Genomic DNA, 14,855 nt, shown 5'->3' on the forward strand with positions numbered 1-14,855 from the left:
TGCACAGTACAGGCCCTTCGGCCCATGACGTTGTGCTGACTCATTCACCTACTCCATAATCAATCTTACCCTTCCCTCCTACATAGCCCTTCATTTTTCTGTCACCCATCTGCCTATCTATGAATTTCTTAGCAGCCTCTACCATAACACCAACACGTATCCACCACTCGCTTTGTGTTAAAACCTACCTCTAACATCCTCCCTATAATTTCCTCCAATCACCTTAAAATTTTGTCACCATGTTTAGCCATTTCTGCCATCTCTGGCTGTCCACTCGATCTATGCCTCAGAGCATGGAATCAGTTCCATGTAAAATGTATGCAGTCATCACTGTAATTAACGTTTGTGTTTTTTAAGGGAATGCAATGCAAGCTTTTGGCAATGGGACAGATGTGAGTACGTGGAAAACCAGCCTCCCTACCTTGGCGACGTCTCTCGTCAAGACTGAGAAAACAGTTCAGAGCGCTGAACCATCTGACCACATAAAGGAGATCACAACGGCAGATGACGCAAACATTCTCACCGTGTGTCCTGACCTACAGGTACAACACCTTCCCTCCAACCCTGACACCTTCACTTGAGCCAGAACAAAATGCCATAAAAAAGAGCTCGGGCACACCTGTGGTTATTTTACCAGGTTGGCTGCAGTGGGGAATTAGAGGAAGGGAGAGTTGGGTATTCTGTGAGTAAAATCATCCAGGCTAGACTATACTGGTAGTAGATGGTGCATAGAAATAGATAGGATGCTTCACTTCATTATTCTAGAGTTTGCTGGCAAATGCATCACTTATTGCCCATCCAGAACACAAGAGATCCTGCAGATTCTGGAAATCCAGAGCAACACACACCAAGTGCTACAGGAACTCAGCGGGTCAGGCTACATTGATGGAAATGAATAAACAGTCTATGATTCAAGCTGAGATCCTTCATCAGAACTGGGGAGGAAGGGGAACAAGGGGAAAGAGAACAAGCTGGAAGGTGATAGGTGAAGCCAGGTGGATGGGGGAGAGGGAATTAAGTAAGAAACTGGGAGGCGATAGGCGGAAAAGGTGAAGAGCTGGAGAAGAAGGAATCTGATGGACTATGCCATCTGTTTATTCATTTGCATAGTTGTTGCCTGACCTGGGTTTCCCATTTTGTGTGTATTACTTACCCAGACTTGTGCATGAAGAGGTTAGTGTGTTCAATTAATGTGGTTGTATTGTGTGCTCCTACAGTGATGTAAGAGAGGAAACTCCTGGATTTAGGTCTGGCAATGGCAGGACAGGATAAACTGACTGAACATCAAGGGCTGCCTCGTTATACCTACACTTGGTCCCTCAAATACCCATTCACATTACATTTTCCTTCTCGATCTTCATGACACCGCAAACAATCCTCATTCAATTACTTATCCAAATCTGGCATTGCAGGAGGCAGGATGGTGAAGAAGGTATTTGACACACTTGCCTTCATTGGTCGGGAGATGAGAACGGGAGTTAGGATACCATGTTACAGCTGTAGAGAATGCTGGTGAGACCATGCTTGGAAATACTGTTTACAGTTCTGGCTTCCCAGATATAGGAAGGATGTCATAAAGATGAAAAGTGTGCAGAAAGGGTAACCAAGGCTAGAGAACTGGAGGCATTGAATTATAAGCAGAGACTGGATAGGCTGGGAATATTGTCCCTGAGCAAAGGAGACTGAGGGGTAAACTTATAGAGGTTTATAAAATTAGAAGAGGCACAGATAAGGTGGGTGGTCACAGTCTTTCTCTCAGGGTAGGGGACTCTAAAACTAGTGGTCACAGGTTGAAGGTGAGAGGAGAAAGATTTAAAGCAGATCTGAGGGGCAATAGTCCACCTATAGAGAGTGGGTGGCAGGGTGGAGATACATCTGTAAGGCACTTCTTCCCTCCGCTGATCCTGGATCTCACTCAACCCCGCACACCTGCCTTCTTGCCATATCTTTTGATACCCTGAATGCAGTCTGTGACAGAGCATTCCACAAAATTTGCTACTCTCTGGCTAAAAAAAATCCTCCTTACCTCTGTTCTTAAAGGTCATCCCTCAATTTTGAGACTGTGCCCTCTAGTTCTGGATAAACCCACCTTAGGAAACATCCTCTCCACATCCACCTTATCTAGTCCTTTCAATGAGATACCTCCTCATTCTTCTAAATTCCAGTGAATACAGGCCCAAGCCTGCCAAACTCTCCTCATATGTTAACCCCTTCATTTCCAGAATCATCCTCGAGAAACTCCTCTGGCCTCTCTCCAATGATGACACATCCGTGCAAAGATCCCATGCTGCTGGATCCGGGAGGAGATGTCGAGAGGGTGGGTCTGGACCTGTGCAAACCCCTACTCACCTAAGATCCATTCATGTACATGCTGTTCCTTTCTACTGAAAGGAACCATCATTATCCTATGGGATGGATAGCCAGAGAGAGAGATGAGGAAGATATGGGGCACAAAACTGTTGATAGCACTCCAAGTGCGGCCTGACCAGCATCTTATAAAGCCTCAGCATTATCTTCTTGCTTCTATATTCTATTCCCCTTGAAGTAAATTCCAACATTGCATTTGCCTTCTTTACCACAGACTCAATCTGTAAACTAACCTTCTGGGAATCTTGCGTGAGGACTCCTAAGTCCCTCTGCACTTCTGATGTTTGAACTTTCTCCCTATTTAGATAATAGTCTGTACTATTGTTCCTTTTACTAAAATGCATTATCATACATTTCCCAACACTGTATTCCATCTTGACGAAGTCAAGACGAAGGGTCCTGACGAAGGGTCTTGGCCTGAAACGTCGACTGCACCTCTTCCTACAGATGCTGCCTGGCCTGCTGCGTTCACCAGCAACTTTGATGTGTGTTGACTGTATTCCATCTGCCACTTTTTGCCCATTCTTCCAATCTGTCGAAGCCCTGCTGCAATCATATTGCTTCCTAGAACTACCTACTCCTCCACCTATCTTTGTATTATCCGCAAACTTTCTCACAAAGCCATTAATTCCATCATCTAAATCACTGACAAACAGTATGAAAAGTAGTGGTCCCAATACTGACCCACGAAGAACACAACTAGAAAAGGTCCCTTTTATTCCCACTTGCTGCCTCCTGCCTGTCAGCCATTCCTCTATCCATGCCAGTATCTTTCCTGTAACACCATAGGATTTTATCTTGTTAAGCAGTTTCATGTATGGTTCAATGTATCCATGATCTCTTCAGCAACATCTCTCAGGACTCTGAAATGTAGCCCAACTGGTCCAGGTGACATATCCATCTTAAGTCCTTTGCACTTTTTCCTTTGTAATAGCAATGGCACTTACTCCTGCTCCCTGACACTCACGGATCTCTGGCACACTGCTAGTGTCTTCCACAGTGAGGACTGATACAAACTATTCATTACGTTCATCTGCCATTTCTTTATCTCCCATTACTACCTCACCAGCATCATTTTCCTGTGGTCTAATATCAACTCTCCCTTCCCTTTCACTCTTTATATAACTGAAAAAAACTTTTGGTATCCTGCTTTATGTTATTGGCTAGTCTGCCCTCATATTTCATCTTTTCCCTTCTTATCGGTTTTTTAGTTGCTTTTTATAGGATTTTAAAAGCTTCCCAATCATCCAATTTCCCATTCCCCTTATATGCCCTTTCCTTGGTTTTTCTTGTCAGCCACAGTTGCCTATCCCTGTCATTTGAGAACTTCTTCCTCTATGGGACATATCTATCGTGCAGCTTGTGATCTATTCTCGGAAACTTCAGCCATCTCTGTTCTGCCATCATCCCCACCAGTATCCTCCTCTTATCCACTTGTGCAAGCTCCTCTATCATGCCTCTGTAATTCCCTTTACTCAATTGCGATACCGATATGTGTGACTTAAGCTTCTTCCTCTCAAATTGCAGTATGAATTCAATCTTATTATGATCACTGTCTCCTATGGGTTCCTTTACCTTAAGCTCCCTAAGAAGATCTGGGTTATTATACAACACCCAACCTAAGATAGCCTTTCAAGCACAAACTGCTCTAAAAAGCCATCTCAGGTTCAACAAATTCTCTCTCTTGTGATCCGACACCAATCTGATTTTCCCAATCCCCTTGATTATTGAAGTTACCCCATTACAATTGTGTCATTACCCTTATTGCATGCCTTTTCCAGCAAACTTTGCAATCTCAACCTTACATCTTGTTTACTATTTGGAGACCTATATATGATTCCCATAATGGTTTTTCTCCCCTTACGGTTTCTTAACTCCACCCACAAAGATTCGACATTGTCTGACTCTATGTCAACTCTTTCTAAAGATGTAATTCCATCTCTTACCAACAGAGCCACACCACTGTTGTGCCTTGCTGCCTGTCCTTTCAATACAAAGTATATCCTTTGATGTTAAGCTCCCAACTAAGGCTTTCTTTCAGCCACAACTCAGTGATGCCCACAATGTCATACCGACCAATCTCTAATTACGCCATGAGTTTGTCCACTTTATTCTGAATGCTACGTACATTTAAATACAGTACCTTCAGTCCTGCATTCTTCGCCCTTATGAATTTTGCTTCCATTGCACAATTTAACTCTTTGCTCTGTCTGCATTTATACCCAAACATTGGCTTGTCCTTTTCTACATTCATCATCTACTTGTAAGCCTGCTGGCTCATCCTCAGCTCTATCATACTGCTTCCCATCCCTGCCAGATTAGTTTAAAACACTCCCAACAACTCTAGTAAACCTGCCCTCAAGAATATTGGTCTCCCTTGGATTCAAGTGCAACCTGTCCCTTTTGTACAGGTCCCACCTGCCCCAGAAGAGGTCCCAATTATGCAGAAATAGGAATCCCTGCCCCCTGCTCCAATTCTTCAGCCACACATTTACCTGCCACCTCATTCTATTCCTATCCTCACTGTCACGTGGCACAGGCAGCAATCCTAAGGTTACTACCTTTGAAGTCCCACTTCTCTGCTTCCTTCCCAACTCCCTATATTCTTTTTTCAGGACTTCCTCCTCTTTTCTACCTTTGTCACTGGTACCAATATGTACCACGATTTGTGGCTGCTCACCCTCCCTTTTCAGGATATTGTGTACATGTTCAGAAAATCGTGGATCCTGGCACCTGGGAGGCAAAATAACATCCATGTTCCTTTTTTGTGTCCACAGAATTGCCTTTCTGTCCCCCTCACTATACAGTTCCCTATTACTGCTGCCATTCTCTTCAGTTCCCTGCCCTTCTGAGCCACAGGGCCGGGCTCTACCAGAGGCACAGCCGCTGTTACTTCCCCCAGGTAGTTTCCCCCAACCCCCCCACAACAGCACTCAAAAAGGAGTACTTATTGTTGAGGGGACGGCTACAGCGGTGCTCTTCACCATCTGATGTTCTCCCTTCCCTCTCCTGACAGTCACCCATTTATCTGTCTCCTGTAGCCCTGGGGTGACTACCTGTCTGTAGCTCCGGTCTGTCGCTGCTTCACTTTCCCTAACAAGCCGAAGGTCATCGAGCTGCAGCTCTAGTTCCCTAACATGGTCTCTAAGGGGCTGCATCTCAATGTACCTGGTGCAGACGTAGCCATCGGGGAGGCTGTTAGTCTTCTGGAAATCCTACGTTTGGCACCCAGAACAGAACACTGGCCCTGTGTGACATGCCCTCTATTCTCTCAAGAGTTAAATAAGAAATAAAGTATGAATTTACCTACTTACATTGCCTCTGCTTGTTCTCACCGAAGCCCTGTTGAGTCAAACCTTACCACTCTGCCTCAGGCCTCTCCAATGACGACCGCTCCCACAATGACCGCTCCACTAGACAGTGCCTCTCTTTTATGGACACTGGGCTTTTATAGCTCTTAGATGGACTTGCATGAGAACACTTCTTCTACGTCTGCTCCGTACTCCAATCAAGGATTTCCATTGGAAACCCTTCCTGCATTTTAAAGCTCTTCACCAGACTTGTGTTGGAATGCTTCTACCGCATCTGCGTTGTGCTCCAAGTCCTGGTTATGCTCCCGCTGATGTCAAACAGACAGTCTATGAAAAGTATTGATAATGGCTGGGGTCACCCGTCTCATAAAGACACTGTCCATAAAAAAATAGTAGCAAACCACCTTCCGTAGAGAAATTTGCCAGAAAAATATCATGGTCATGATACCATGATCGGCCATGTCATACCACACAGCACATAATGATAATGAGTGGCGGGGTGGCGGTATATGAAACATGGTGCCAGAGGGAGTTATAGAGGCAGACACAGTTACAATATTTAATAAACATTTAGATAGGTGCATGGATAGGAGAGCTCTTGAGGTATAAAGGATAAACACAAGTAATTTATCTAGTTCACGTCGGCACCTTGGTTAGTAGGGTAAGTTGGACTGAAGGACCTATTCCCATGTGGTATAACTATCAGTCTAGGACTCTGCCACAGCCAATAAAAGACCTTTGAAGAACAGTTGCTGCTGTAGTATGGGTAACATCAGTCAGTGTGTGTGCTAAATGGATCTGTAATATTGGTTCAGGACAACTTACCTGAGTGACTTTGAAAGCGTCCCACTGAGTTTTTATTCCAACACCTGAGATGGCAGATGTGGCTTTGTTCTCTTCCTAAGAATAGCATCTCAGATGGAGCATGATTCCCTCGGTGCCCCATCAGCTTGCCTCCTCATCGAGGCATGAGCAGAGGGTAGAGTCCACAGCCATAGACATTACCCTCAATGGCAGCTTGAGTGTTGAACTGTGATTTGAACTATCAAGGATCACTGCAGTCGCCGTCTGTAAACTCTAAACTCATAAGTACAGGCTGCAGTTCACCAGCAAGATCTATAAATAGGAGGTCTTTGATCTGCTGAATATTGACTGAAACAGTGTCATTGGCTTTTACAAATTCAATTCAGAGAACAGTTTCTGATTCATGTGCCTCAAGGCAAGGAGTGAGACTGAATAAAAATAATGTACAGAAATCATTCTGTGCTGAAAGCCCTTGGATCTTCAGTCCAAGCAGGCATATGGCACATTAGACATTCATAAGCTTATCAGTCCTGAGAGGGGTCTCGGCCGAAACATCGACTGTACTCTTTTCCATAGATGCTGCCTAGCCTGCTGAGTTCCTCCAGCATTTTGTGTGTGGTGCTCTGGATTTTCAGCATCTGCAGATTTTCTCATGTTCATAATATCCTTCACAGTTGTGAACTAGTCAGTCTGTTGCTTTGGCACAGACTGCTCCAGTGTTGTCTGTGTTTGGAGTATTCCCTGTGACTGCACGGACTGCGTCCGGTGCCAACCCCTCATGACTAAAACATGCAGGGTCTCCATCCAAAAGATTGCTTTGCATGGGTAGGTTAATTTGCCACTGTAAATTGGATCTGGTGTGGAGGTGAACGAAATAATTTCTTTGGAGCTGTTGGGAATTTGGGGAGACCATCATGGGATTCAGTGTGTCAAGGAAGAAGGTAGGAGAATGGGGATGAGAGGGATAATAAATTAGCCATGGTGAAATGGCAGAGCAGACTCTGTGAGCCGATTGGCCTAATTCTGCTCGTATGTCTTTTGGTCTTATGGACTCACGGTGTAACTGAGTGCTCGATAGTCAGCAGGGACTTGGTGGAAGGGCCAGTTCTTCATAGTATGTCCCTAAAACCGTAGGTGACAGGAAACTTGGTCAAAGAATGTTCAGGACTAAAATGTTGAAAGATTATTCAGTGTTTTCCTTGAGCACTACAGAACAGAAATTGGCCCTTCAGCCCATCTAGTCTGTGATAACCTGTTTTTCTGCCTATATTTATAGAACATAGAACTTACAATGTGCTGAGCTACTAACCAGTCCCAAGGTGAATATAACCCTCCTCTCCCACGTGATCACATTGCAACCAATGGAAACCTGAAATGCTATACAGAATACCATCAAAGTTTGGATGAACAGCCTTCAGGCGAAGGAAGAGAGTGAACTCTAAACACAAGACATAATGCAGATGCTAGAAATCCAGTACAACACACATGAAATGCTGGAGGAACTCAGCAGGTCAGGCAGCATCTATGGAGGGGAATAAATAGCTGACGTTTCATAGAAACAGAAACATAGAAAGCCTACAGCACAATACAGGCCTTTCGGCCCACAATGTTGTGCCAAACATGTCCCGACCTTAGAAATTACTAGGCTTACCTATAGCCCTCTTTTTTCTAAGCTCCATGTACCTATCCAAAAGTCTCTTAAAAGACCCTATCGTATCCACCTCCACCACCATTGCTGGCAGCCCATTCCACACACCCACCACTCTCTGAGTAAAAAACTTACCCCTGACATCTCCTCTGTACCTACTCCCCAGCACCTTAAACCTGTGTCCTCTTGTGGCAACCATTTCAGCCCTGGGAAAAAGTCTCTGACTATCCACATGATCAATGCCTCTCATCATCTTATACACCTCTATCAGGTCACCTCTCATGCATCCTCCGTTGCTCAAGAAGAAAAGGCCGAGTTCACTCAACCTATTCTCATAAGGCATACTCCCTAATCCAGGCAACATCCTTGTAAGTCTCCTCTGCACCCTTTCTATGGCTTCCACATCCTTCCTGTAGTGAGGCGACCAGAAATGAGCACAGTACTCCAAGTAGCTGCAACGTTACCTCTCAGCTCCTAAGTTCAATCCCACAATTGATGAAGGCCAATGCACCGTATGCCTTCTTACCGCAGAGTCAACCTGTGCAACTGCTTTGAGCGTCTTATGCAATCAGATCCCAAGATCCCTCTGATCCTCCACACTGCCAAGAGTCTTACCATTAATACTATATTCTGCCATGGTATTTGACCTACCAAAATGAACCACCTCACACTTATCTGGGTTGAACTCCATCTGCCACTTCTCAGCGCAGTTTTGCATCCAATCAATGTCCCGCTGTAACCTCTAACAGCCCTCCATACTATCCACAACACCTCCAACCTTTGTGTCATCAGCAAAATTACTAACCCATCTCTCCACGCCCTCATCCAGGTCATTTATAAAAATCACGAAGAGTAAGGGTCCCAGAACAGATCCCTGAGGCACACCACTGGTGACCAACCTCCATGCAGAATATGACCCGTCTACAACCACTGTTTGCCTTCTGTGGGCAAGCCAGTTCTGAATCCACAAAGCAATGTTCCCTTGGATCCCATGCCTCCTTACTTTCTCAATAAGCCTTGCAGGGGGTACTTTATCAAATGCCTTGCTGAAATCCATATACACTACATCTACTACTCTTCCTTCATCAATGTATTTACTGACATCCTCAAAAAATTCAATCAGGCTCATAAGGCACGACCTGCTCTTGACAAAGCCATGCTGACTATTCCTAACCATATTATACCTCTCCAAATGTTCATAAATCCTGCCTCTCAGGATCTTATCCATCAACCTACCAACTACTGAAGTAAGACTCACTGGTCTATAATTTCCTGGGTTATCTCTACTCCATTTCTTGAATAAAGGAACAACATCCGCAACCCTCTAATCCTCCGGAACCTCTCCCATCCTCATTGATGATGCAAAGATCATCGCCAGAGGCTTAGCAATCTCCTTCTTCTCATCCCACAGTAGCCTGGGGTACAACTCATCCGGTCCCAGTGACTTATCCAACTTGATGCTTTCCAAAAGCTCCAGCACATCCTCTTCCTTAATATCTACATGCTCAAGCTTTTCAGTCTGCTTCAAGTCATCCCTACAATCGCCAAGATCCTTATTCATCGTGAATACTTTCCATAGTGTTCATTGAGTACCTCTGCTATTTCCTCTGGTTCCACACTGTACACACTTTCCCACTGTCACACTTGATAGGTCCTATTCTTTCAAGTCTTATCCTCTTGCTCTTCACAAGCTTGTAGAATGCTCTGGGGTTTTCCTTAATCCTGCCCACCAAGGCCTTCTCATGGCCCCAGGCTAAGACCCTTCCTCAGGGAATGAACTCTAGTGCTGAGAGCCCAAACAGTTAAGGCATGGCCTCGGATGGGTGAAGCAGTAGAGATTGGGGAGAACTAAAGGCCTAATTGAAAGCATGGAGAGTTCTCTGCAGGTTTTAAAGCTGGAGGAGAATACAGGGAAAGTGTTGCGGGTTTTAAAATCAGCTGAGAAGAGAAGGGGCCAGCTTGCCTGTTGTCAAATGTTGGTGTTTGATCATCGCAGGCAGTGGTTTTAACTGACTGATGCCAAGAGACGCTTGATGAATGAGTCGACAGGCTGTGCTGATGAAATACTGACAAGGATATTTTTTCACTCAATGCTTCATTCAGTTGCCAAACAACAAAATCAACAATGTAATGTTCTTAATACATGCGTCTGGTATACTTGACCAGGCTATCACGTCACCATGTCATTTAGAGGCAAGACTATTAATAAAGATAGGAGTAGAATTCTGCAAACAGTGACTTATTTCAGAGTTAATGTATCTTGTTTACTGAGCCCATACAAAATGCCCCATAGAATTGGCACTGGAGCCTGTGTTAGAGTGCAGATCTCAGAGTAGAGTGTTCAGAGTGATTACATAGTGTTAAATTATATTTACAAAACATCGATTTACATATCTGTGATTAAATATTTCCTTGAATGAGCTTCAGGAGTTTGAATATGAAATGTCTCAGCTAACGTTCAGCAAACAGTGCTCTCTCTCGTCTGAACTCAGGGCGGTGGCTTCCAGTCCACCTGCAGAGACTGAAGGCCAAAAGTTTAGGTGGACACAACCAGTGTAATTGCTAAGCAGCACTGAGGAGATGCAGGTTCTGTCAGAGAGGTCCTGCTGAGGGAGAGTCACACTGTGGGAGGGGTGGTACTGAGGGTGATGCACTGTGGGAGGGGTGGTACTGAAGGAGAGTCACACTGGGAGGGTGGTACTGAGAGAGAGTCACACTGTGGGAGGGGTGGTACTGAGGGAGGGTCACACTGTGGGAAGGGTGGTACTGAGGGAGAGTCACACTGTGGGAGGGGTGGTACTGAGGGAGGGTCACACTGTGGGGGGTGGTACTGAGGGAGGGTCACACTGTGGGAGGCTGGTACTGAGAGAGAGTCACACTGGGTGAGGGGTGGGACTGAGGGAGAGTCACACTGTGGGAGGGGTGGTACTGAGGGTGATGCACTGTGGGAGGGGTGGTACTGAGAGAGAGTCACACTGTGGGAGGGGTGGTACTGAGGGAGGGACACACTGTGGGAGGGGTGGTACTGAGAGAGAGTCACACTGTGAGAGGGGTGGTACTGAGGGAGAGCCATACTGTGGGAGGGGTGGTACTGAGGGAGGGTCACACTGTGGGAGGGGTGGTACTGAGGGTGATGCACTGTGGGAGGGGTGGTACTGAGGGAGGGTCACTGTGGGGGGTGGTACTGAGGGAGGGTCACACTGTGGGAGGGTGGTACTGAGAGAGAGTCACACTGTGGGAGGGGTGGGACTGAGGGAGAGTCACACTGTGGGAGGGGTGGTACTGAGGGTGATACATTGTGGGAGGGGTGGTACTGAGGGAGGGTCACACTGTGGGAGGGATGGTACTGAGGGAGGGACACACTGTGGGAGGGATGGTACTGAGGGAGGGACACACTGTGGGAGGGGTGGTACTGAGGGAGAGTCACACTGTGGGAGGGGTGGGACTGAGGAAGAGTCACACTGTGAGAGGGGTGGTACTGAGGGTGATGCACTGTGGGAGGGGTGGTACTGAGGGAGGGTCACACTGTGGGAGGGGTGGTACTGAGAGAGAGTCACACTGTGAGAGGGGTGGTACTGAGGGTGATGCACTGTGGGAGGGGTGGTACTGAGGGAGGGTCACACTGTGGGAGGGGTGGGACTGAGGGAGAGTCACACTGTGGGAGGGTTGGTACTGAGGGAGGGTCACACTGTGGGAGGGGTGGTATTGAGGGAGGGTCACACTGAGGGAGTGGTGGTACTGAGGGAGGGTCACACTGGGGGAGGGGTGGTACCTGAGGGAGAGTCACACTATGGGAGGGTCACACTGTGGGAGGGATGGTACTGAGGGAGGGTCACACTGAGGGAGTGGTGGTACTGATGGAGGGTCACACTGGGAGGGGTGGTACTGAGGGAAGGTCACACTGGGAGGGGTGGTACTGAGGGAGGGGTGGTACTGAGGGAGGGTCACACTGTGGGAGGGGTGGTACTGAGGGAGGGTCACACTGAGGGAGGGGTGGTACTGAGGGAGGGTCACACTGTGGGAGGGGTGGTACTGAGGGAGGGTCACACTGTGGGAGGGGTGGTACTGAGGGAGGGTCACACTGAGGGAGTGGTGGTACTGAGGGAGGGTCACACTGTGGGAGGGTGGTTCTGAGAGAGAATCACACTGTGGGAGTTCTCTTTCCTATGGTTGAACATTTGCTGGTAAATTTGCCAAAGAACAGTTTTGGGGACCATGAGAAGACTTTGGGAGTGTGGAATATCACCTTAGCAGCAGACTGAAATAGTTTCCTTGCCTGTTTGGTGAAGTTTTCGACCTGTGTCTTTTCAACACTCTGCTGTGGTTGTGGCTGGCAGGTTGCCAAAGTCCAAGCCTGAGTTTGCTGGGAACGGGGATGGATTTATCCCGTTTGTAACAGCGGAAAACCTCTCCCGTTCAGAGTGACTAGCCCAGGGCTACTGGGTGAAGAGGACTTTGCACTTTGGAGCGGGTTGAGGAACAGCGGACCGGCCGGGGAAAGCTTTCATTGTTCGCGGCTGCTGCTGGGGTTTTTAACACCGCATGGCCTTCCCTGCCTATCCACTCCTTTTTCCCCTCCTGTCCCATCCCGTCTCGTCTCTGAACGGTTTCTTTTTGACTGTTTGCTGGTGTTCTGCTGAGTGTTGACTGTGTTTTATATCCCCCAGCGGCAGTGTTTGAACTCTTCCATTCAAACTGTGCCATGCCTGGTGCAGCCAAAATCCCACACCTAAGTTGCTGGGTCCTGAGTCGCAGCTGATGAAGAGGACCTGTCTATCTGTCTCGGTACCATATCCGATGTGGACTTTGGTGACCATGGGTTTCCATATAGATCTATCCTTCGTTTTTTGGATGACTTCCATTCCCTCGATGTGTAGCCACCTGACTATGCTTTCGATGTACATAAGCCGAGGTCTTCCTCTAGATTTGCTCCCCTCAATCTTTCCAGAGAGTATGAGTTTTTCTAGTTCATTGAAGAGAAGCACACATTCAAATTACTGTCTCTAAAGAACGCTGTACAGTGTACTGTGCCTGCTTCAGTCAGTTGGAATGCTATCATAAAGGCCATGGCAGAGGCCACGAGGGCATTTTTGCGATAGCGGTTTTAAATGAGAAACTATTTTCTATTTGAAGTCACCACAGGGTATCTTTTTGGCCCTGAGTCAGGGTTTAAGGGTGGGGAGGGTTTTTATGCAGGTGGAGCCAGTGTTGACCCCCATACAGATGGAAATACTCTCAAACATCCACCCCCATATCCCCGACTAGGCCCTATTCCCCTCTGCACTCCATAGGCGAGGTGCGTTCAAAAATAACCCCCATACGGTACAGGGCACCACCGTGGGGCTATGAGCACCTGTTGTCATTTCAGTGCTGTCTGCTTATGCAGCTGGAGTGGGGTGGGGACGCTGAAGGGCGGCTTCAGGGTTATTCTGAGGGGCATTACTGTACTGTCCCGTGGGCTATGGGTCGCCCAAGGTGCCATGCCTGTAAGGAGTTTCAGCTTATTCGGAAGAATTGCCCGAACCCTTGGGCAGCCGACTCTGCCTCAGAGGCACAAGGTGATACCTCTGGGCCTGCCTCCGCTGACCCCCCTCCTGCTGTCCCTCTTCCCCCTTTACCCCCCCCCCCCGTGTCACCGGCTGAGGAAGTCATGGTTGGACACGGGGCGAGTGACAGTGAGGGGTGGGTTCAGTTGGCAGGCAGGAAGGCGAAAAAGAAGAAAAAGCACCTAAAGGCTGTTGCCGTCGAATCAAACTCGGAGGGTCTGGTGGCTTCTCAAATCCAGCAAGAGCCTGGGACCTCGGCGGAGGAACGGAGGTAGTGCCGGAGGCTCAGGACGCCTCTGTAATGGAGGTCAGTGGGCCTCAGCATACCTGCGGCCAGAAACGGCAGAGGGAGGTGTCCCCTGAGACTGGGGGTCAGGAAGAGGGTTTACTTTCAGTAAAGACCGTATGTGCGGAGTATACTCCCCCAGAGCTGGAGGATACCCCTGTCATACAGGGGCCCTCTGCTGGGGAGACATCTTCTGAACATGCATCCTCCGGGCTGGTGAACGGTGCCACTGTAGAGGGGCCGTGTGGGGAGGCAGTCTTGCCTTCAGGTTGAGACCGCGCACTCAGAACGCGTATTCCCTGGGGAGGGGCAAAGCCCTGTGGAACAGGGGTCTGCTGAGGATCGTGTAGTCCACGAGGGGAACCAGAGTAACCCAGAATCGCCGTCCCAGTAGCCAGACAGAGGGAGTGCGTCCCAAAGGGTCAGGAGGGAGGGGACTCTCCTGGTGCTGTTTACAGAGACGGTGATGAGAGTGTGGAGCTGGGTAGGACCCAGCAAACTGGTATCCGGGATGTGGGAGGTATTCTGGATCCAGAGGCGGAGGGGCTTCCTTTCGTCACTGGTCCCGGGGATGGGGTAGAGCCTGCAGTTAGGGTAAGGGGGCAGGTGGTCGCATCAGGTGTAGGTGATGACCGCCTGGGAGGGGGGGTGATGAGAGCTCTGGACCAGTGAGGGGGTAGAGGGGGTCTCTTTCGAAGCCGAGATGGCAGACTTCCTCGACCCCAGCACCGAATCACAGCCCGTCTCTGTGGAGGAGATCCGGCAGTTTGTGAGGGACTACTGGAGGAAACCTTTCAAGGCCCGGTTGGCCACTGATCACTGGTCGGGCCTGGGAGGAGTCGCTCGGTTGATCCGCACGATCCTCCAAAAGAAGATGAGGTGACCTGTAAGGC

The 14,855-nt window shown here is 48.0% G+C and overlaps 1 protein-coding gene across 1 annotated transcript in view; it reads left to right on the plus strand.

The window, feature by feature from the left end:
- Positions 1 to 14,855, plus strand: part of gfra2b (GDNF family receptor alpha 2b) — a 401,770-nt gene that overhangs the window by 365,688 nt on the left and 21,227 nt on the right. The window contains exon 7 of the mRNA XM_063057239.1: positions 358 to 542. Coding sequence (XP_062913309.1) covers positions 358 to 542 — 185 coding nt within the window. The remainder of the gene's footprint in view (positions 1 to 357; positions 543 to 14,855) is intronic.

Source organism: Mobula hypostoma, chromosome 8 (genome assembly GCF_963921235.1).
Source record: "Mobula hypostoma chromosome 8, sMobHyp1.1, whole genome shotgun sequence".
Classification (NCBI taxonomy): Eukaryota; Metazoa; Chordata; class Chondrichthyes; order Myliobatiformes; family Myliobatidae; genus Mobula; species Mobula hypostoma.